We start from the raw sequence: 23355 nt of genomic DNA on the forward strand, positions 1-23355 counted from the left end.
CCAACATACTATAAACAATAGCAAATTTAATGACTTTAAGCCAGTGATGTGTGTCAAAGCGATATGCCACATCAGTTTGGGTGGTATGCTGGTATTCACCAACATCCAACAACTACTCTTGGAAGTGTGTTCTCTTGTCACATGTTTTTCAGAGCCCATGCAGGAATGGGGTGCGTTCTCACACATCTTCCGGACCTTCCAGAATTTACTTCTTCATGCTCTCCTATGGCTTCCAGACCCTCCAGATTTTCCAAAAAGTTTGCCATCACTGCTCTAAGCATTGTTTCATATTGCAGGACACCTGCTTATTTGTTTCTGCACTGAGTGGGAGAAAAGACATTGCAGTTTTAAAGACCTGATAATTAAAGTGAAAACAGGCCACAAACTTTCCAGACCTTCATAGAAAACTGAGAAAAGACAGATCACTCAATAGAAGAAGTATATTTTGTTGTGCAATTCTGAAGCACTTCCAAAACATTTTCAAACTTACACATCCAGCTGAATCTTCAGAGAAATTCAAAGAGTCAAATGGTGATCACAGCCACTTGACTGAAGCTCTTCGTGACTGGGACCCACACAAGGGATGGGGCTTTGATTGTATAATTACGATGGCAATGTGGTTTTTTTTTTACTTTCCCTGAAGGAGCACCTTTGCACAACTCCAACTACTATCTCCACAGTACAGTGATATTAACCAGTCTCCTTACATTATAAAACAGTGCACATGGTGCCTTTTGAGAGCTAGATCCTGTCAAAAGTGTTCAGAGGATATCTGGCCCTTAGTGTAACTTCTACAAGGGAAAGATTGTGGGAATTTTTTTTGGTGAAACTATTGTCTCTATTTTGCTGAAATTTCTGCAGCCAAGCAGAAATGCAGTATTAAAGTAGAATACTCTGAACCTAGCAATAACATTAAGTCATTGGAAATTCTTTTTCCACGGACTAACCAAGGAAAGATAATCGGATTTTTGTATTGGTGCTCTAAGAAATAGCAAGGCATGATATGAATTGCTTGTGTTTCATTATGGCTCCTTTAGTTTCAAGTCATTGCATATTTATTTATTTATTTATTTATTAGTTGAATTTATATACCGTCCTATTCCCGAAGGACTCAAGGCGGTTCACAGGGCAAGTTAAAAACAATACAAAAGAGAGAATAAAATAAAATAAAATTAATACAGCCCACAATTAAGATAACATTAAAAATTAAAATTAATTTAATTTAATTTAATTAATATAACTTAAAATCCCTCAGTCCAGGCCAGACAATTCAAACAACCAAGTTTTTAAGTCTCGGCAAAACGAGCGAAGGTCGGGGGCAGTCCAAAGCTCCATCGGCAGTTTGTTCCAAAGGGCGGGCGCACTCACAGAGAACGCCCTCCCCCTGGGAATCACCCGTTGGCAATCTCTAACCGGCGGAACCCTAAGGAGGGCCTCCCTATGGGCGCGCACAGGATGATGGGAAGCAGGTGTTCCCTAAGGTAATCCGCACCCATGCCATTTATCACATCTTGGAGAAAATGACACAGTTGAATATGAAACCATGATGGTTGAAAAATATGGAATTTAACACCATGTGAAGAGCACTGCTTCTATCAAGCCTGATAATTGACTAAGAGAATTAACCTGTGTTGGTGGAAAGAAAGCAGTATTCCAAATCTCAAAGAATGATTAAAGAGATGTGTTCTTTGTCAATTTTTGAAATGTTTTTATATTTAAAAATGAGAAGAACAAAATATATTATTGTATGGTCTAGACCACTAGATTTTAATCTCAGCAACTAAAATGTAGACTTTAATCCCCAGATTTGCTCAGGCAACATGCTGGTTGGGGGATTTTGGGATCTAAAGTCCACACATCTTAAAGTCGCCAGGTTTGCAAAACATTGTCTGGATATAATAAAACATTAAAGGATTGAGCTAGATCTAGATTAATACTGTTTGGATATTTACTTTTTAAAAATCACTATTTTGTAGTGTATAATAATATACCCGTCTTTCCCTGAAAGTAAGACCCTTACTTTCTTTTGGGCTCTGAAATAAGCACCAGGTTTTACCTTCGGGGAGGGCTTACTTTTTCTGGTACCAGTAGGCCTCAAGCGTGTGGGGGTGGGGCAGGGCCTGTGCATGTGGTGGAGAAGCACTGTGATGGTGAGGTATGATATCGGTGCAGCCATGGCAGGCAGGGGTGGAAAGGCTGCCGAGCTTGGCATGGGGCAAGTCAGCCCAGATCCAGACCAGACGGTAGAGGCTGGGCGCTTTTGTCCTCTACCGGCTGGTCCCACTGGATCGCCTTCCACCCAGCCGGCTGTTGCCATTGCCGCCATAAGATGAGCAGAGGCAGGTAGAGAAGGGAGGGTGGAGTTGCTTCTCTCTGCCTGCCAGACACCTGCCGAAACTGCGCAGGGTAAGGTTGCCACTCCACCCCCCAGATGCCCTCACCTCACTCAAGCGTTGTTTTACTAACCTGCCTTTCAGCTGCATTGTGTTTCTCTGTTCACTTCTCAGCCTTCACTGTGTGTTTGTGGGACAAAAAAAAAATCAATCAGACTTTCTAACTTCTTGAGAACTTGCGAGAAGTGAGAAAGTTGATTTTTGTGTGTGTGTGTCCCACAAACACAAGGCAAAGGCTGAGAAGCGAATGGAGAAATGCAATGCAGGTGAAAGGCAGGTTAGTAAAAAAAAAACGCTTGGAAGAGGCAAGGGCATATGTTTGGAGAGGGTGGAGTTGCTTCCCTCCGCCTGCCAGACACCTGCCGAAGCCGTGCAGGGTAAGTGTTGTGGTCCCAACCCCCATGCCTGTCCTAACCAAGGAAGAGGACTCTGAGGATGATGGGGAGGAACTGGCAAGGCCTCCCTCTTCGGGGCCCTCCTCTCTGACAAGGCCTCCGTCTCCATCTGGAGGCCAAGAAGAACAGCCAGGGAGCAGCCAGGTTGGGAGGGTGCTCGAACAGCTGCAGCAGTCTACCGAAGATGAGTCATGGGTAGACCCTCGAGAAAGATGCAGGGCCAAGCATCTGCAGCAACGTTGGTTGGGTAGGAGGGCCAGGGAGTAGCTGAGTCATTGAGCCACACCCCATAAGGTATTAAGGGGGTGTGGCTGCTCTCAGAACTTTGTGATGAACAATAGTTTAAACAACTTCTGGTCACATCTTTGGAACTGTGCTTCATGTTTGAAACCCTAGTCTGCATTCTTGGCAATGCTTCTGTACATCTGCTACTGGACTGTTTACTTGGACGTTATCTCATTCCAGCTGAAATTTAAGGTAATGAGCCTATTTTGCTGCCAAGGCCTTATCAGAAGGCAATTAACTAAAGTCTGTAGAATTAACTCTTGCTAGTCTTGTCTGTTTGTACTCTGAGAGGGGGGAACAGAACAGTAAGATTGCCACCCCCCCAGATGCCCTCGTCTCCCCAAAATGTTTTTTACTAACCTGCCTTTTAGCTAACTTCTTGAGATTTCGTGAGATGTTAGAAAGTCTGACTGAACTTTTTTTTTTACTCCCACAAACATGGCGAAAGCTGAGAAGCGAATGGAAAAAGGCAATGCAACTGAAAGCAAGTTAGGGAAGGCAAGGGCATCTGGGAGGGGGGGCGAGGCAACCTTACCCTGTGTGGCTTTGGCAGGTTTCTGGCAGACAGAGGGAAGCAACTCCACACACCCCTCCACTACCTGCCTCGCATCCTCATGTCATGGCAGTGGCAGCAACCAGCCAGATGGAAGGTGATCCAGAGGGAACAGCCGGTAGAGGCCAAAAGCACCCAACCGGCATGAGAGCTGCAGTGCCCTCCCTTAGTCTGGTGCCTGCAGCACCAAGTAGGCATGCAGGCTAGTGCTCAGCAGCCCAAAGGGAGAGGCATGGGCAGCGTGATTTCACTGGCGGATGCTGGTGAAGGGCCCTGGCAGGCAGGTAGCCCATGCTAGATAGGAGCAGCCCAGCAGGGCAGCCCAGAGCAGCGCAGCCAGGGGGGCAAAGAGCCGTGTGAGGCAGAAGCAGCACAGGTAGGCACTTGGCTGCCACACGGCACCCGACGCAGCAGCAATAGGGCCAGCAGGCAGGGCTGGCAGAGGCTGGGGCTCACCAAGGGTTTGGTTTGTTACAGCCACAGGCAAGCAGACAGTGGGACGGAGAGGGTGGGGCCAGCAATAGTCAGTTTCACCGGCATCTGCTGGCAAAGGGCCCTGCCAGGCCAGTGGTGGTGGGGGCACTCTGGTTGTCACACAGAAGATCTGGGCCAACTCGCTCCACCCTATGCTAGGGCTTATTTTTGGGATAGGGCTTATATTAGGCCCACCCACAAAAAGCAGCTGGGGCTTACATTTGAAGTAGAATTTACTTTCGGGGAAACACTCTGTGTATGTATAAACACACACATACAAGCACATACATGTGCACGCACGCACGCTTGCGCACACACACACATACATACATATACATATATATATATACACACACACACATATATATATACATACATATATACACACATATATATATAGTATATATATACATACATATACAGACACACAGACAGACAGACACACACACATATATATATATATATATATATATATTGCTCAAAAAAAGGGAACACAAAATAAGACATCCTACTATTAAATACAGTACATTGTGTTGTTTAAGTGTTCCCTTTATTTTTGAACAGTATATGTGTGTGTGTGTGTGTAAATTTTTTTGGATTGCTAACAAAGAATTAAAGGGAGACTAATATGGCCATTTCCAACTCACTTGTTCTCATCAGTCAGCCATACCCTTCTGAGATTCGAACGTGGGCCGATTACACATTAGGCAATTGTTCTAACCTCTAGGCCACAGGCTCTTTCTCTCTTTGTTAGCTGAGAGGCATCTTTCTCCCTTATTGTTCTTTATTACTCCAATCAGGCTTTTTGCCTTTTTAACTTGTGTGGCTCTAGCCAACGTTCTAGAATTTTTATTACTATTTTCATAAAATTCTCTATTTAAATAAATTAGATTTCTTTGAACCTGTTCTAACTCAATATTTTGCAAATCTTTTCTTTTAGCTTATAATTCTAACATAATCTTATTCTCTCTACTTTCTATATATTTACTCTCTAGTTCTTTAATTTCCTCCTCCAACCTTTTTATATGTTTCTCTTTTTGTTTTTTATATTATAAGAATATTTTATCCCTAAAGCTCTTACTACTGCTTTCATTGCATCCCATATTACAACTATATTACTACCTCCTTCTTCATTTATAGACCATTTTTCATTTATAGTCCATCTTTCCATTTTCTCTAAATCTCTTTATTTTAAAAATCCTTGAATTCATTCTCTATCTACTTGCCTGTTTATAATCATAATCTATTTCCTTTTCCATAGTTACCATTGCATGATCTGATATTTTAATTATTTTTATCTCTGCTTTCATTATTTTAGATATTTCCGATGTTACAAATATATAATCTATTCTGGTAAAAATTTTATGTCTACTAGAAAAATATGTATAACTCTTTTGATTGCCATGTAATTCTCTCCAAACATCTTTTAATCTATTTCCATTAATAAATTTTCTTAAATCTGTATTATACTTTATACTTTTATCTTAAATTTACATCTTTTAGCTACTATGATTTCTACCCCTCTTGCTTTTGATGTTCCAAATGCCTTTTCATATACATCAGACCGATATAACCTAAGTTCATTCACCCCTTCTTTCTTTTGATGTGTTTCTTGTATAAATACAATATCTATTTTCTCTTTGTTAATTGATTTTTCAATTCTTGCTCTTTTATATTTCCCCCCCAAGCCATGTATATTCCATGTAGCTACCTTCAATGATTTCCCCATCTATTCCTTATATTACATATTCTCTTTGGTCTCCATATCTGCTCTAACATAAATTTTACAAAACTAAAACTACAAAGTAAGCATTTTGTCCCAAAACATAAATAACCTCTTAGCCATCCATATACGTATATATTGTCCCGCTTCCCTTCTTCAGGAGATCTTCCTCCTCTCCACCGCTTCAGGCCTCTGGGGCGGGGGGGGGAAGAGGAGCTATCCCTGCACTGACTTTGGTCACCCATTCCACCTCCCTCGACCATCTTTACCCTTAATTTCCACACCCAAACATATAACATTACAAATACTTATATTCTATCTCTACAATGAACTTGTAACTCCTGTTGCTTCATCCAGCTTCCCTTTCTCCTGCAGATCTTCTTTACTGATGATTCCATGCTCCCTTAATTTCTCCATCAGCCTTTTGTTTCAACTCTGTAAAATCTTCCACTGTAAGAAAATCTAAAATAAAACTGGATATCCCCAGCTGTAGTTAATGTTGTTTTTCTTCAATATTTGACAAACTTGATGCATTTCTCTCCTCCATTGTTAAGTCTCATTGCATAAATCTGAAAAAACTTGTATCTGATTCCCCCAAAACATTATAGGTGACATGTTTCGCAATTTGCACATCAATTGCTCTTTTTTGCATATGTCCAGAGTCGCACCACAATAATTCTCGGCAATTTTCTTCCCAACCTTTTTGGGCCATATCTTTTACAGGGGACATTTGGGAGAATCAAGATAGCCCAATCCAGTACTGCTTGAGTCAATTTTGCTTCATTTTCTTCACTTTTTTCCAGATATCCATGTATACGTAAATTTGGCGCTGATGATCACATATCTCAATCAAATCCTTTTTCACCTGATGCATCATAGTTGTCTAACTTTTTTACACGTTATCATGTTCTTCCAGCTGAGTCTTCACTTCTGTAATATTTTGTGTCATATTCTGACTTTGTTTTATAAAGCGGTACTAATACTTTGCGTGATCTTGATTCTATGCCTCTGTTTATACAACCCAGGATTGTATTAGCTTTTTTGGTTGTTGCTGTACACTGCTGGCTCATAGTCAAGTGATCGTCCACTAGGACTCCAAGGTCCCTCTCACAGTTACTGTTTTTAAACCAGGTCTCCCCCCAATCTGTACTTGTACCTTTGATTTTTCCTGCCTAAATGTAAAACTTTGCTTTTCTCCACATTGAAACTCATTTTGTTGGATAGGGCCCATTGTTCAAGTTTGTCTAGATCTTTTTGGATCATGAGTTTGTCTTCTCCTGACAGTTTGGTGTCATCTGAAAATTTGATGAGTTCCCCTTCAATTCCCTCATCTAAGTCTTTGATGAAGATATTGAAGAGTACTGTGCCTAAGACGGAACCTTGTGGTACCCCACTGCTTATTTCTCTCCATATGGATGTAGTACCATTGAGGACTACTCATTGAGTACAGTTTGTCAACCAGCTACAGATCCATATGGTGGTGATGTTCATCTGATGTTTAAAAATCTGGTAGTCTTACAACACTATGTGCTGGTCATAATGCAGTTTATAAGCATATCATAATATTATGTCTGGCTGTAAATGTAAATCAAATCATATATGTAGGATTGTGATTTTTGGAGATAGGACTGTAAATTTACATTGGGCTTAAAAGTTGTGTTCAGGTCCAAGCAGTTATAGAATCTGAACTGAATGTAATTCTATGGTATTTGTGTATTATGTATTTCACAATTATTTTGCAATTCTCTTTGAAATCCATTTTTAAACTTAAATAATAGTTATTTTTATATATAATTTCAACTTTTATTTCCCCACCACCACTTGTATAAAACTGAAGGGCTAAAGGGATAAAGAATACCCCAAAATTATATAATATTCAATCTAAGGACAGGGCAATAGGAATACTCCAGATAGCCTAACCAGTGTTATAGCCAGGTTTTATATACTTTCTTGAAGGCAGGCTGTGCAGATCCCAGGGGGCATCTTGTTTCAGGAACAATGTACAGTTATCTAGAAAAATACCTTCTCGCTTCCCTGAGATGATTCTGTTCTGTAGATTGGACTTAAGTCATGTGTCCTACTGGATGGACAGATACAATAGGAAACAGTCTCCAAAATATCCAGATAAGCTATATATGACAACATCTGGCATTGCCTGAAACCAATGCAACTCAGGTCATAGCAGTGTTCTTGAAGCACAGCCACAAATTGTAGCTTCCAATGTGGTTTTCAAGGGCAACCCATGAAGAGCACACTAAATCAGTGAGGTACTGAATGCTGATAAATGTATTTAGGTTCGAGATATGTTCAAGTTGCTGAATTGGAAATACGAGTTTTTCAAAACTTTACCAATCTTGAACACAGCTTTAAAGCTTTGATTTTGTTGGACAGATAATATCGGCCAGATATAATCAATATTCTGATCATGTGGTCTACCATAGCAGCTGGAGACAAATTTTGATTTGCTGTTTTCCAGGAGTTCAAGGCTTCAGCAACTTTTCCTTCTAACGTAAGAGACCTAAAAATATAAATAGAAAAATACTTAATCTTCCTATGAAGATTACTGATTTACTGATTAAAAGTTTTATCTACTAAGAAGGGGGAAAGACATTGTATTTATTTATGTAAGTGTTTATATGGCCACTCAACTCAGACAATGGGACCCTCGGTGGCTTACAAAAAAGGGAAACCACAATCAATCCATACAAAACAAGATAGAATATCTCATTGAATATTGATCAATAAAAATCACTAACCTATTATTTTCGATATCTACAATTGTATCATTGTCAAGTTGCATTTTTCGGCAAAAATGATCCAAATGATCAAGAGGAATATTTTTACTAATGGTTTTGAATATTTTCTCCAGGACATTTTCTAAAATAAACACATTATAAATATTAGAAAATGGTAATTTGATATTGCAAACTATTTAGACTATAAATACAATTCTGGGAAATGTTGTTCTAATCAGAATAGATCAATATCACAACTCAATATGCATCTGAACTGAAAAGAATGTACGATTTGAGACTAACTGTATCCATAAGTAGAAATTTAATTGTGGATGTATTAATATAGCCAGAATGGTATGTAGAGGCAATTATTAATTTGTAGCAGTACTTTTTTTGTAAAAAAAAAAAGGTGCTGGAACTCACACACGTCATACAACCCACCTTGCCTACTCTACAAGGTTTACCTTTGTAGTTGAAAAAACAATCCTTTAATTTTTAGTGTATCTAAAAGACTAGGATGTTGTTCAAGGTAAGTTAATACTAGTATTAATGTTACCATGCACCGTGTGGCTTTAAATTACAAGAAGGCATTTTATTAATCTTTTGGGACATTTACCACTGGCATACCCATTTAGTTTAATGAGTGGAAATGTCACCTTTCTATGTGGAATGAAATTGGCCCAATAAAACAAAATTTGGTTGCTTGTAAAAGATTGAATTATTTTTAAGAAGTTGTCAAACAAGGTGGAAAAATTTACATTTGGAGTTTAATATGGATATTGACTTGAAACAAATTAAAGTTGAAACTTTGTCAGTGAACAGATTACCGGTACTTTTAATTTACCTTTAAGTTAAACCCAATTTAATAAATAGATCTGATTAAACCTTATACTGTAAGTCTACCTTTACGTACATCTGACCAATACATTATTAATATATATTATTATTAATAACAATACTTCCAAATCACAAGATGTAGGCTTTATTCTTATTCTTCCCCTCTGCACTTTGAATATAAAGTATAAAAGACTAAAAAGAGATTTTTTTTGTAGACATCCCAGCCTTTGAACTACCCAAGGAACCAAAACAGCAAAGTTTCACTGTCGGGCAAACTTCTACGCCAGCCGCTTTTCTTCCCTCTCGCTTCACCTCTTTTTAACCTCACATCCCACCTTCTGTAAGGGAAGGCAAAAGGCTTGCCCACCCTTTCATGAAAGAGGGCCGCCATGTTTATGTGTCTCCCACCGCCACCATCGGCTTCCACACCGCATGGTCTGACCCAGCCAATCAAGCCACGCTCTGGCTGTGGTGCTCTGGTGCCTCATGGCTCCTCCTAGAGGAGGCAGATAGTGCCGGAGAGGACCCTGCCCTCACTGTACCGCCAGCGGGGCATTTTCAAAAACAAACAAGGATAGTGTTGTGTAGTGGGTTCTTGGAGACATTGACCAGACCGATCTAATACAACAGGTTTATTTGCAAGAATAACAGAACTGAACTCAACCAACAGACTGACAGCTATTTATACATGCCGCCACTAGGCAACAACCAATCAAATTGAAAACTGGTTTCCTGCTCAATACAAACTTCAGTTTCCCTCTAAAATAGTTGGAGACACATTTAAATCAAACACATTAACTGTTAGCAGATAACACCCCTTCCCCCTGGACAAAGTCATCCCAGTACATTTTATGCACATAATCATTTAAATATGCTGGTGGATTACGGGTTCTTTCAGAGTGCCACAAAGCTGTTTGGGGCTCCCGATCAACTTGCTGGTTAGCCATACCTGGTAGACCCATGCCACTATGTTTGACCACACCAGGTAGACCAGTGCTACTATGATGGTCCATACCGGGTACACCTGTACTGCTGTGTTCACTCGCATCACTAGGCAGCAAACACAGTACACTGGTCTGTGGTGACTCTGGTTCCACTCATACAGTTTCTGTGGGTCTGGGCAATTTGGGAATGGCAGCTTCCCTATAGATGTCTATAGTCCTCTTGCCTTCTGCTCCAAGACTCTGACTTGCCTGCCACCGCCGCAATTGGTCAATATGGCATCGGACCACACAACCTCGTAGGATAGTGGCCCTTACACCTTTGTCAAAATAGCAACTACCCAAGGTGCCCCCTGCCCATAGTTTCTTGTCCAAACAGGCTCACCCAGCTGTAAATTCCTCGGAAGCTGGATGGAATGGAGCTGAAGGACTGGAACTCTGCTTCCATGAATTGTGCCCTGTTGTCTGACACAATGATGTCTGGCAGGCTGTATGTAGCAAAAAGCCTGTGCAGTTCCTGGATGGTCCTGGTAGTAGTCATAGATTGGACAGATACTGCCTCTAGCCATTTTGAATAGCTGTCCACTACAATGAGGAATACTTGTCCCTGAAATGGTCCTGCAAAGTCGATGTGCACATGAGACCATGGAGTTTGTGTGGACTCCCAGTGGTGCACTGGTGCTTGAGGCATTTCTGGCCGGGTTTCTTGGCAAACCTGACAGCTCCTTACTTGAGCCTCAATGTCCTTATCCAGACCTGGCCACCACAAGTAGCTTCTTGCAAGTGCCTTTATTCTAACGATGCCAGGATGCCCCTCATGCAGAGATTCTAGTACTCTGGATTGCAATGTGGGCAGAACAATCACCCTGCTTCTCCATAATACACAACCCTTGTGGGTTGACAGCTCATCCTTTTTGCTGGCATAGTTCTGGAACTCTGGACTTGGCCTGTTTTCTGGTCATCCCCTCAACACCCAGTTCAGAACATGGCTGCCTCCTTGAAGTGATGCAAGGATGTGACTTATCACTGGAACTGGGTAAGCATGTTGCTGTAGTGCCTTGTTGATTGTGCGCTTGTAGTCTGTACAGATATGGACGTCCCCATTGGACTCCACTGGGGTCACTATGGGAGTCTCCCACAGGCTACTGTCCATGGGTTGGAGCACTCCCTGTTGCACTAATTTGTCCAGCTCTGCATCGATCTTTGGTTTAATGCAAAAGGCATTCTGTGCGATTTTATCCTGATTGGAGTAACAGCTGGATCAAGATTAAGGGAGATGGGTGCCCCTTTGTATTGTCCTAGGTTAGGACTGAACACATCAGCATACTATTGGCATACTGCTGCCAGATCAGCTGTTTGAGTGCAGTTTATGCCAGTTACTTGGATGCCCAGGGCTTTGAACCAGTCTAATCCTATTAGACTTGTATGCTGTCCTTCAACGACCACAACGTCATTGAATCTGATTCTTATGGAGGCTTCGCCCTTCACCGCAACGCAGCAATTTTGAAAATCTGTCAGAACAAGGCTTGATGGTTTGAGTTGAACTCACTTCTTGTCTTGTCTGCAGATATAACTAAAAGTCTTGTAAGAAATGATGGACAGAGCTGAACCAGTGTCTAGCTCCATGGAATAAGGGACCCCTTGTATTTTGACTTGAAGTCTCAGCTTATTTTTAAGGGGGTGTTGGGCTCCCGTCCACAGAATGCTTCTCCTCCCAGAACAGTATCCGACCCTGTTCTGCCTGGGCTAACACCCTGTGACTTCAACTGTAATAGGCATCATTCCTTCAGCAAGATCCCACCTTCGTCGCCACTGTTGTGTAGTGGATTCTTGGAGACATTGACCAGAGCGATCTAATGCAACAGGTTTATTTGCAAGAATAACAGAACTGAACTCAACAGATAGACTGACAGCTATTTATACATGCCACTACTAGGCGGTGACCAATCAAATTGAAAGCTAGTTTCCCACTCAAATACAAACTTCAGTTTTCCTCTAAAAAAGTTGGAGACACATTTAAATCAAATACATTAACTGTTAGTACATAATAGATAGGAAGGGAAACAATAGGAAAAGAATGCAACTCTGGAAAATCTGTCAAAAAAAAAGCGCTGGAACTCTGTTCCAGTGCATTCTATGACAAAAAAAGCCCTGATTTGTAGTATCTTATTTAGATTATTGATAGACTATAGTTGTCTGCTTAGAAAAACATTTTAAATGGAATTGTTTTTCCTGATTTGTAATAGATATTGATTTATGTTTTCTGGGGCCATCCACTCATCTTCTGATAAATGTAAAATGTAGAAGTGAAGAAACGATGGAAATTTTATGAAAGGGTGGGTAGGACCAAATAACAAGCATGAGTCCTGGAAAAGGTCCAAAAAATATTGAGCTGAATTTTGAGTATATGATACTCTAGGTATTTGCAATGAACAAATTTATATTTAATGTAATTTAGTCTCTAGTAGAAGAGAAAGTAATTGAGGATGTTCTTTGGGGATGCATTTTATGTGGAAGGAAAAATGCATCCTTCTTTTAAATAAACCACAGCAGCAGAATATAAGTCACTGCAAACTCAGTGCCTATGACTCATAAAGGCTGTTTTTATACAGGACTAAGAGATTAGAAAAGAAAGTTGAGGGAGAGAGCGGATGACAGAAGTCAGCAGAGAAAACATGTTGGATTAATTTATCAGATCTGTATCTGATATCAGATACCAAGCAAGAGAATTGGTTCTTCAACCTGGAAAGCTTTCTATAAGAAGGAAGTGGTCAGAGATTATTCAAGAAGGATTGGAAGGATTATTAAGACTGTTGGCGCAGAAACAGGAGAATAGAAACTTCAAACTGATCCTCTGGATGAGTTTATCTCTTTGCTTAGACATTTTATTTTGAATGTTACCTTTGATTCTCAATTTGGACTACTGAGGCTCCAAATAATTTGTTTTGGTTTCAATTTTACTTTCTAAATGTTCAAAAGATTGGGAGGAATAAAGCTTCAGCAGATTCTCTACTTAATGTATTGGGCCTTGTTTTGCTGAGTGTACCAGTGTTTTTGAATGCTGGAAGGTTGCTTAAGCAAGGAGCTGGCTAATGGCTCCCAGCTCCTCAGACAACCTGTCTCCAGAGCTGCCATTGGCTGCCTCTAGGGCGGCAATAGGTTGCTTTAAACCTATTGGCCGTCATCTAGAGGCCAGGGTGTAAAATAGCTGCATTTGTAGCCCTGTTTCTCAGTTCAGTTCCTACAAGCAAATAAACAATGTTCTTGCCTCACTCGCCTCGTCTCTTCACTCAAGCAAAGAATCTAGTACACAACACTCTACATCTTTGAAGAGTCCAGCATTTGCTTTCTGTAATTTCTAGGTTAGTTCCCTCTCCATTTACAAAGATCTCTGCCACATTTGGTGTCCCAAATGAGGTGAAAAAGAGGCTTATTGCAAGCAACTGATCCATTAAAAGAGTATCAAGGAGGATTCCTCAGAGTGTAAATTAAGGTGACTTATGTTGGTACAGCAAGCTATGTCTTTATGTTCAGCAAATAATCTGCAGACACTCATAATTTGTTGCTACATCTTATTGAAGAGGCTTATAACTAGAACATCTTTGAACAATATCTATTATCTATTAATGCTATAAAATAGTCAGCAAACTTCTAATTCACATGGCTTAATCCATGTGATCAGAGCAATCAAGAAACAAGGGTGGCTCCCTACCTCCTTACCCCCATGGTAGATAGGAAGTCTCAGAAGCCCAAAGAAAGCAATCTGAGGCATGAGTAGGAAGTCTACTGATATTGGGAAATTTAATCTAAACTTACCATCTCTTTGGTCAGCATTTTCTAAGTAATGTATGATGGGGAGAAGCTGTTTCCCTTTGCAGACTTCCAGAGGAGGCCTGATGAGGGTATTTTCATCTAAATCTATATCCCTTAGTTGCAGAAGAAGGTGCATATCACTGGGCAAGTATACAAGCTTGTTTTCTAGTAAAACAAACAAACAAACAAATAAATAAATAGGGCTGTATTTGCATTCTATTAACTGATTGCCATTTTGAGGAGTTATCAATCAGGAATATTAATATTAAGGAACAAATGGTTAAATTGACAGAAATAGTGGGTTATACTATATCAGTCATTTGATTTTTAAAATTTTATTTTAATTCATTTTTATCATGTTGCAATTGACTCTATTTCATTTATAAGCTGACAAATAATTATAAATATTTCTATTATGTAATTAAAAACCCTATACACCCATATTACCCTTTATTTAAGAACACACCTCTCCAGTTATCCAAGTATTGTCAAAATAATATTTGTTAGCTTTCTATTGCAGCTGAATACAAGTTTGTATATGTTTATACTCACTTTTGTATACTTGCTACATCTGATCTGCATATCACAACTTGATTCTGCATATTTTCATCGGATTAAGGCCACAGTATTTTTACACCTGAGTATCATTTCTTATGATAATGAATATAAAACTGCTTACCTCTCAGATTCAGATGCTGCAAATTACAGAGTGATGAAAAACTTGAGGGAAGTTGTGTTAAACAATTGTTGTTTGCTATCAAAGTGACCAAGCTTTGTATGTCCCCTATACTTTCTGGTATTTCTTGTAATTCATTGTGAGAAATATCCAGCTCTTTAAGAGATGTCAGCTTTGATATCTCTTCTGTCAGTGATTTTAACTGAAAATAAAAGCAATTAAGAATATTTTTATACAGAGGGATTGTTTTGTTACAAACCTACATAAGAAAATGTTGAATAGATTCTGCTAAAACAGTGCTGCACAACAAAACAAAACAAAACAAAACAAGGATAATGACTCAGGTTTGAACTGTAGAGACTTGGTGCTCTCTGGTCCTTAGGAGTTGCTTCAGATTTCTAGAAGTCAGAGTACAGATATAATTTAAGGAGGATTCAATTTGAGGAAGTAAGAGTTTAGAACAGAGCTTTTCAACCAGTGGTACGGGCACCACCTGTGGTACATTGGCACCTGGCAGGTGGAACGCAATCATCCTAGAAAAGTGGTAGTGGGGGAGGGGAATGAGCTGAACCAGTGGTAGCACCGCACAAGCCTGAGCGAGAGATAGCTGGAGCTGCAGAGCTGTCAGGGCTCAGCGGAAGCACCAGGATCAGCACCAGGCTCCAGCTGGAGCTTGGTGCTGATCCCAGTGCTTTTGCTAAGCCTGGAAGAAGCGCTGATCAGCTGGAATGTTGCAGCATCTCCAGGGTCTTGTGATTTATATTCAGATGCTTGGCAACTGATTCATATTTATGACGGTCACAGTATCCCAGGATCATGTGAAGTGACCAAAACCTGCTGCAACCACCCAGCAGATGGGGGGGGGAATAAAAACCAATCACCCCCACCCCACCCCCGCTGCCAATCCTCAACAGAAATGCTCACAACAATGAAAACCTCGGACAGAAGGAAGAGCACCGCCGGTCGGGCAGGCAGGTGTCTTGCTCGGCTGTGGCTTGGGGGGCACTTTTTTAGTGCCATTATAACTTTGAACAATCACTAAGTGAACTGTTGTAAGTTGAGGACTACCTGTACTTCATCACTTTTTTCCTTTTTTTTTTTTTGACATCTTACTAGGCAACTTGGTGGTACTCGGATGTTGCCATATCCTAAAAGTGGTACAATGGGTGAAAAGATTGAAAAGCCCTGGTTTAGAAGATCTGTGAAACATAAGGTGTAATTTTAAAATGGTAAAAAAGTCATCAATCTTGATTGCGCTGTTGGGCCTAGCATACCAGAACATATGTCATGTTTTTGAAACCTGGCAACTTTAAGAAGTTTGAACTTCAACTCTCAGAATTCCCCACCCAGCATAAAGAGTCATAATTTTAGGTAGCTTACCCTTAATCCATTTTTCTGACTCAGAGTTAACTTCTGCAATGATAAAAGTTGGCATATTTCATTTGGAAATGATGCAAACTGGTTGTCTGATAGATTTAAGACTTTTAGCTTTGATAGTTGCTTAATATCGTCAGGAATGAACTGTATTTTGTTTTCAGAAAGATCAAGAACCTTTAAATAACTTAGAACACACAATTCTCTGGGAAACAAAGTAAATTTGTTATGATATAATAGCAGAACCTGAAGACATTGCATTTGGTGCACACTTGTTGGAACATTGCTTATTTCATTGTTACTTAGATCTAAATAGCTCAGTCTAGAAAGAGTACAAAGGTGTATGGAAAACGATAGCAACTTGTTCTTACTGAAATTTAGATGCTGGAGATTTTTAATAAATGAAATGTCAATAGTTATTTCTGAAATATAATTTCCACTGAGATTTAAGTGACTAAGAGCAGCTAGTGCGCACAATCCAAGTGGAAACATAGCCAATTTATTATAACTTAAGTCAATTTTAATGATTTCAGTACAGCTTTTTATTTCAATAGGAATGTACATTAATACATTTCCTGATATTTCTAAAATTAAGAGTTCTTTCATGTATGCTATTTTTTCATCTAACAAGATCAGTTGGTTTCTGTTTAGGTACAATTCCTTTAGATATTTTAATCTGTAGAGAGTAGAAGGAATCTCTCTTAATTGGTTGTCATTAAGATTGAGGCATTCTATCATGATACAATTGCAAAGACTATCAGGAATTATTTTTAGTAGATTTTTAGCAAGATTAAGGTCACAAAGCTTTTCAAGGTTTTCCACTTTATCTGAAAGACTTTCTAACTGGTTATTATCCAGCCTCAGTTTTTCAATATGTACCAAATGAAAAAGCTGTAGAGGCAAAAATGTAAGCTTGTTGTTACTTAATGAAAAGTCTTTTAAACTTTTGAGTTCTTTGATTTCTTTTGGTAAACTTTGGATCTGATTTTCTGACAAACTAAGCTTATTTAGATTTGGAATGTAACAGATCATTTTTGGAAATATTGAAATGTTACAGGAATTTAAAAGGAGCGCATTTAATTTGTTCATGGTAGATATAGAATCTGGGAGGGTCACATTATTTCCACTGAGCTCTAACATTTCTAGCCTTTCAAGTTTTTCTAAAGCAAAGTTGATTTTTTCAATATTGTTATGACTGAGCAAAAGACATCTGAGTCTTGATAGTTCAGAAAAGTTTTGTGGGAATGATGATATTTGATTATAACTGAGATTCAAAGTTCTAAGTTTTTTAAGAAGACAAATTTCAGGAGGTAATGAAGTTAACTGATTTCCTTCCATAGATAGTATTTCCAGGTTTTTCAACAAACCTATCTCTTTTGGTAGGGTCTTTATTTCATTATTGTTTAAATTCAAAAACTTCAACTTCTTTGTGTCAAAAATCCCTGAAGGAACTTCAATGAGCCCTCTTGTGTGTAACTGAACTGTAAACTCATCAAGCATCATTTCAAATATTGATTCTTTGGATAGCTTCTGACATACTGTAGCATTTTCTACGGAAAGTAGCAAACTTTTTTTAGCTTGAACTTCAAAAAAATATTGTGGAATTTCAGCTAATCCTTCAGCATATAGATATGCCAGAAGTTCAACGTGCTTTGTATCGACTGTCCAATCTACTGAAACTTTTTTTAGCGACTCCACTTTCTCTGCATCTTGTAAAGGACCTATAGAACTTTTTGCTTCTGTTTCAGTTTTAATCTCCTGAAATTCACTCGCCTTTTCCTTGGGCAAACTGCTTGATGATATTTCCGATGTTTCCAATGCTTGTGAGATAGTTTCACTTTCATTAGCATTGGTGGGTTCTTGCTGATTTTCTTTCAGCACTTGATTTGAAGAACTTTCAATTACATCATGTTCTTTAAGAGATTGTATGCTGCCATTTTCAGCCTCTTTCATTGACTCCATCTTCTTTTATGTGTTCTTCTTTGAAAAAACCAGTGTCAGTTGTTACTGCTTATTCCAGCCTTTATTAAAAAATAAAAAGGAGAAAAATCATAACGTAATGGCATGATATAAGAAACAGGATTCAGACAACGTTAGTGAAATAATAATGAAGCAAAAATATTACTTAGTAGTCGTAACTGTTAGATTGAATTTTAGCTGTTTGTAACTGCTTAGAACCATCACATTTACATTTTAAATAATCTATCTTTTAAAATTAATTCGTAAAAACAGGTAAGAGAATTCTAATAATATCACCAGTTTATTCTAAGAACAATAAAACTTATGGTAAAACTGTATGATCTTATTCAGATAAGGTTTACCCCTTATTTCATTCATGGCTGTAGCTGTGCAATTCAAATCTAAACATGCTTCTTAGAAATAAAGCTAATTCTCGTTTATGCCTAGATATTAAGGTTTTGCAGTGCTTTGGATACAAAAATTATACCTTTCTACAACTTTTAAAAGACCAATTTCTTTCTTTACTACAAAGAACTGCCACAGCTACTATCTATATACATTACTGCAAAGCATCTTTTTAAAATTGAATTTGAAGGTCTCTGTAGCGATCATATAGTGTGATGTCTAGAATATTTGCCATTTGTGAACCTTCTGTCATTAATATTAAAAAGCTAGAGTACATATATCAAGTACGGCATGTTCTTCTTTTAAACCTCATCTTATAGAACTTCCAACTGCCAGAGATTTTCAAATGGAAGTTCCAGTTTAAAACAATTCTGATTGGCTTTTTTTTCTCACCAAGTCAGAGATTCTGTTTAGATGTAGGATTTGAGTTCTATAATTTTTGAGTTTATCACAAACTGTTCTTCTTAAATAATTGATAGTCTGTTTCTTTAGCTCTGAGATTATCTTGTGATCTTGTGAACGTACAAACTTGTTTCCTTTAGAAAGCACATCAGTGCAATATTTTTCAAAGTGCCTCATATGATTAGATCTTTATTTGTTTAACAGTTTAACAAACAAAAATACAGGCCCCTGGGAAAAAGGTCTTCTGGATTCACTCTATTGGTATTCACTACATTGGAATTCTGTTCCATGGTGCAAATGACTAATGAACTAAGAAGAGTCCACTTCCATCCTCTTGTGTACTAGTTTACCCAATTTCAAACTCCTGTTTAAATTTTAGAAATTTGGATGAAAAGAATAACATACATCCTAATTACGGATGTTTTAAATATGGGGAATGTGCTTTTAAATCGAATTCACAATGACCAATGTAATGTTTTGTAAATAAAGACAGTCCAGTCTGGAATGTGATGTAGAAACATATGTCATATGGGTCATTTAAAAAGAGATATAAAACGAGGGAAAAAAGAATCAGTAGTTTGGGAATTATAACATGGAATATAAATTTTGTAAGTAAATTAATACAGAACTTTATAAAACATGGTCTTCAATTCTCTGGCCTGTGACTATTAGCACAATTCTACCTTTATAAGGACTGCACCTGAGAAACAGTTGCTTAGAGTATGTGTTAATTCTTCTAATTTGCTCGTATAACCAAGCATTACTTGTTTCCCCATTTATAGTGGTACTTTAATATAACATCTTAATATTGGATTTGAAAAGGTTGGGATAGATAAAATATGAAGAAAGAAACTCAAGTCTTGCCCATGGGATGCCTACCAGTCATACTGTTAGAAACTGTTTCTCAACCTCGGCAACTTTCAAGATGTGTGGAGTTCCCTGGCTGGGGAATTCTGAGAGTTAAAGTTCACACATCTTAAAGTTACTGAGGTTGAGAAACATTGCATTAGAGCAATGACTGCCAACAGGAGTGATTTATCTCATCTCGTCTTATGTCAGAAATGCAAAAACCGGAAAGGGGAAAATTATTTAAATTTAAAAAGATTAAAAACTTTAATAAAAAGATAAATTTACATAGTTCTAATCCAATGCTGGGCCACATTGATGGTAGTTATATTTCTAACCAGCAAGTCAGAGAAACATTGTTGAAGAAACATTGCACTAGAGCAGGGGTAGGCAACCTCGGTTCTTTTATGACTAATTACCCAACTCCCAGAGTTTCTGGAGTTGAAGTCCATAAGTCATAAAAGAGCTGAGGTTGACTACCCTTGCACTAGACAGAGCAATGGCTGCCAACAGGAATGATTTACTAAAGAGTCCAGCTGTTTATTTTCACCAAAAAAGGTGAAAATGTAGAATATCAGCATTCTTGCATTCCTCAACATTGCTCAATTGTCTTGGCTGATACATTTTGACCTGAGTGAGAATAAAGGATATAGGAAAATATCATACGTAAGCTGCACAATGGCTATATAACATTTTAGTGTGAAATACCAGACTGATTTTTGACTTTCTGCACAGAAAATTACACTAAATGACTGAGTTCTATCTTTTGTTTGGATAAGAACCAGATATTCCTACTATACTATATTTGATAGGAGTTGCTAGTAGGATCATCCATATGGGTGAAAATGACATACTGTAATTAGAGCTTACTGTACTTAAGAGCTTCCCTTAACTAAAGGGAAGAAATGTTTGTCAATCCTAGTTGCTGGAGAGACATTATGCCACCCATAAATGACATGACACCCACAAATGGTCTAAAATGAGAAAAAAAATTAGAAAGTTCATCCACATTTGTAGTTCATTAAACCCAAGTTTCATTATACTGAATATATAAAATTAATTTTGTAAAGGAACTTTCTATTATCACCAAATACTTAAATATTGACCAAATCATATTTTAATCAAACATTTTATTTAAAAAAATTGTTGAGCTTATGTACAAATATTTTAACCAATGTATTTCAAACAGAATTTAAAAACAGAATTATTGTCTGATACAGCAAGGATATAAGACTGTATGTTTCAAATTGTATGTAAAGTAAGTCTTGTTGACATGTTCCATAAATTATTCAACATATGTAATATCTTTGAGATGCCAATGTGTAGCCAGTTACACTGAACTAATGCTGCCCTAGAGATTCCCATATCCCACAAATTACGTATAGTTTATGCATCTGTTATTTATTTGTGAGATGCATGTTGCACCATCTATTTTGGAGCTCAGGAAGGCATACTAAGGGCACCCCCTCCTATTTTTTCCATCAAGAGCATGTGAGGTAGACTAGCCTAAGACAAAAATAATGAAATTATGCAGTCAAATTCTGTGGTTGTGGACAATTTAAAATATGCATCTCCCACTCATAATCCAACATTTTAACCACAACACCAGAAATAAGAAGGAATTTAAAAAATCCCATGCAAATGTTTCATAGATGTTTTAACAATTAGCATTCACTGTATATTGTCAAATTAAATGTTAAGTTTTTGAGGGATTCACTAAATTCTAAGATTTATATTGAATTGCCAGTGCCTTGAAGTCTTCCTAAGCAGTGATGGGAAACCTTTTGGGCTCAGTGTGTCAAAAACTCAAAAAAATGCCTAATGTGTCTCTACTGGTATGTCACACACACAGAATAAGAGATACAATTGTCTTCCCCTCTCCTGCCGCATCTAGGGTACCTTGAACAGTGGCACTCAGCAGCAGCACCAATAGAGGCCACAGCCTTGATTTCAGCAATAGTACCACAGGTGCCACTCAAAAAGCCTGCCTAATCGTGTTCTTCAAGAAATGTGAGCCTTGGGGAACAGTGCGATTGTCCCCATAGCCCAGAGGTCCCCAGGAACTGCCATGTGCTCTTACCTTCAGGCAGTATTCTTTTTTCTTGACAGGCCCCTGTGCACCTACCCAAGATTGTTCTAGGTTACATAAGGCCTTCGTTCTTGAAGCAGCTTTGGAGAATGCTTTTCCATGGCCTCTGCAGACTCCGAAAACCAAATGAAACCATTCTCTAAGCCTCATTTTCATGCGATGTTTGTAGCCTCTAAAGCAGATCTGGGCATTTTACAACCTGCAAGCCGCCTGCCCTTTGATTATCCCTGTTTGGTCCATGGAAGTGGGGTGAATGGGTGTGTGTGTGTGAAATGGTGGCACCACAACAGTCCGTTTTTCCTGTAGCCTCTTAGGAAAATTAATTGACCATCTCTGCTCTAAAGGCCACACAAGAGTACAGCCCTTTCACATGACATCTAACGGCTTTGGAAGTTGTACAAGAGCACACCCCATTCTTTCTGTCTCTACAGCCTCCAAAAATCATGTGAGAACAAACACGTTTTTGAGAATAATTGTTGATGTTGGTGAACACTGGAGTGTCATCCAAAACATTGTGGCATATGACCTTTGACATGTGTCATAAGTGTTCCATTACTGTCATAAAGTGAAACCTGTAGTTTATTGTGCAATCTAGAAATAGAACATATTCATAATAACACAGAACAGAGTTAAACCTATTTAAAACATGTTTACTCAGATATGTTTATTTTTTAATTTCTTAGTGCAGTGTTTCTCAACCTTTACATCTTTAAGATATCTGCACTTCAACTCCCAGAATTCCCTTGTCAGCATGTCTGTACCTAGAATTATAGCCTTGATTTTATTTCCTGAATTTCTGTTAATTACATATTATTCTTGTGGCTTTACCAAGTACTTTAAATGATTATATTACAATAGTGCTGTACAATATAAATTTACAAATGAACATGGCATTTTTGTATGACCTCCATCAGGCAATGTCTTTTATACTGTTCAATTAATCAAACTGGAACATTTGAACACAACTGCTCTCCATTTAATTTAATCACTTCTCTCAGGTATCAGGTGACTGCTTAGCTTCATCAGAAGTTTTATGACAAGACCTGCCTAAAAAAGAAAAACACATTAAATTGTAATAAAAGTCATGTAACAACAATAATAATAAAGTTGGAAGGGACCTTGGAGGTCATCTAGTCCAACCCCCTGCTCAGACAGGAAACCCTACACCTGACATGTCAAACTTGTGACATCACGTGATGTCGCACAACGTATCGGGACGATTTTGCCATTGCCAGCAATGGGGTGGGCGCAGCTTCCGGATGATGCATCTGGCCCGTGGGCCGGAAGTTTGACACCCCTGCCCTTTACCATTTCAGACAAATGGCTGTCCAGTCTCTTCTTAAAAGAGACTGTATTCTACCATTTTTATTTATTTAGCAAATTCATATGGGCGTCCATCTTATATATGATTTTGGGCAACATACAACGCAGCAATAGTTAAAATAACTCTTAAAA

At 38.5% G+C, this 23355-nt stretch overlaps 2 protein-coding genes across 5 annotated transcripts in view; both read right to left on the reverse strand.

Moving 5' to 3' along the window:
• Positions 1-8160: 8160 nt before the first annotated feature.
• Positions 8161-18161, reverse strand: LRRD1 (leucine rich repeats and death domain containing 1; the record flags this gene model as incomplete). Its single annotated transcript, XM_083379038.1, has 7 exons — positions 8161-8341; positions 8580-8700; positions 10282-10445; positions 12138-12189; positions 14153-14314; positions 14829-15027; positions 16206-18161. The coding sequence occupies 7 exons, from the start codon at positions 18159-18161 to the stop codon at positions 8161-8163; spliced, it is 2835 nt and encodes a 944-aa protein (XP_083235164.1).
• A 4300-nt stretch (positions 18162-22461) lies between these two features.
• Positions 22462-23355, reverse strand: part of KRIT1 (KRIT1 ankyrin repeat containing) — a gene marked incomplete at its 5' end in the record, with an annotated part of 28215 nt that continues 27321 nt past the window's right edge. For all 4 annotated transcript variants that reach the window (XR_014494313.1, XM_083378580.1, XM_083378581.1 and 1 more), the window contains one exon: positions 22462-22947. Coding sequence is in view for 3 of the 4 variants with exons in the window: in XM_083378580.1 (XP_083234706.1) it covers positions 22882-22947 (66 nt within the window). The remainder of the gene's footprint in view (positions 22948-23355) is intronic.

Source organism: Vipera ursinii (genome assembly GCF_947247035.1).
Source record: "Vipera ursinii genome assembly, chromosome: Z".
NCBI lineage: Eukaryota > Metazoa > Chordata > Lepidosauria > Squamata > Viperidae > Vipera > Vipera ursinii.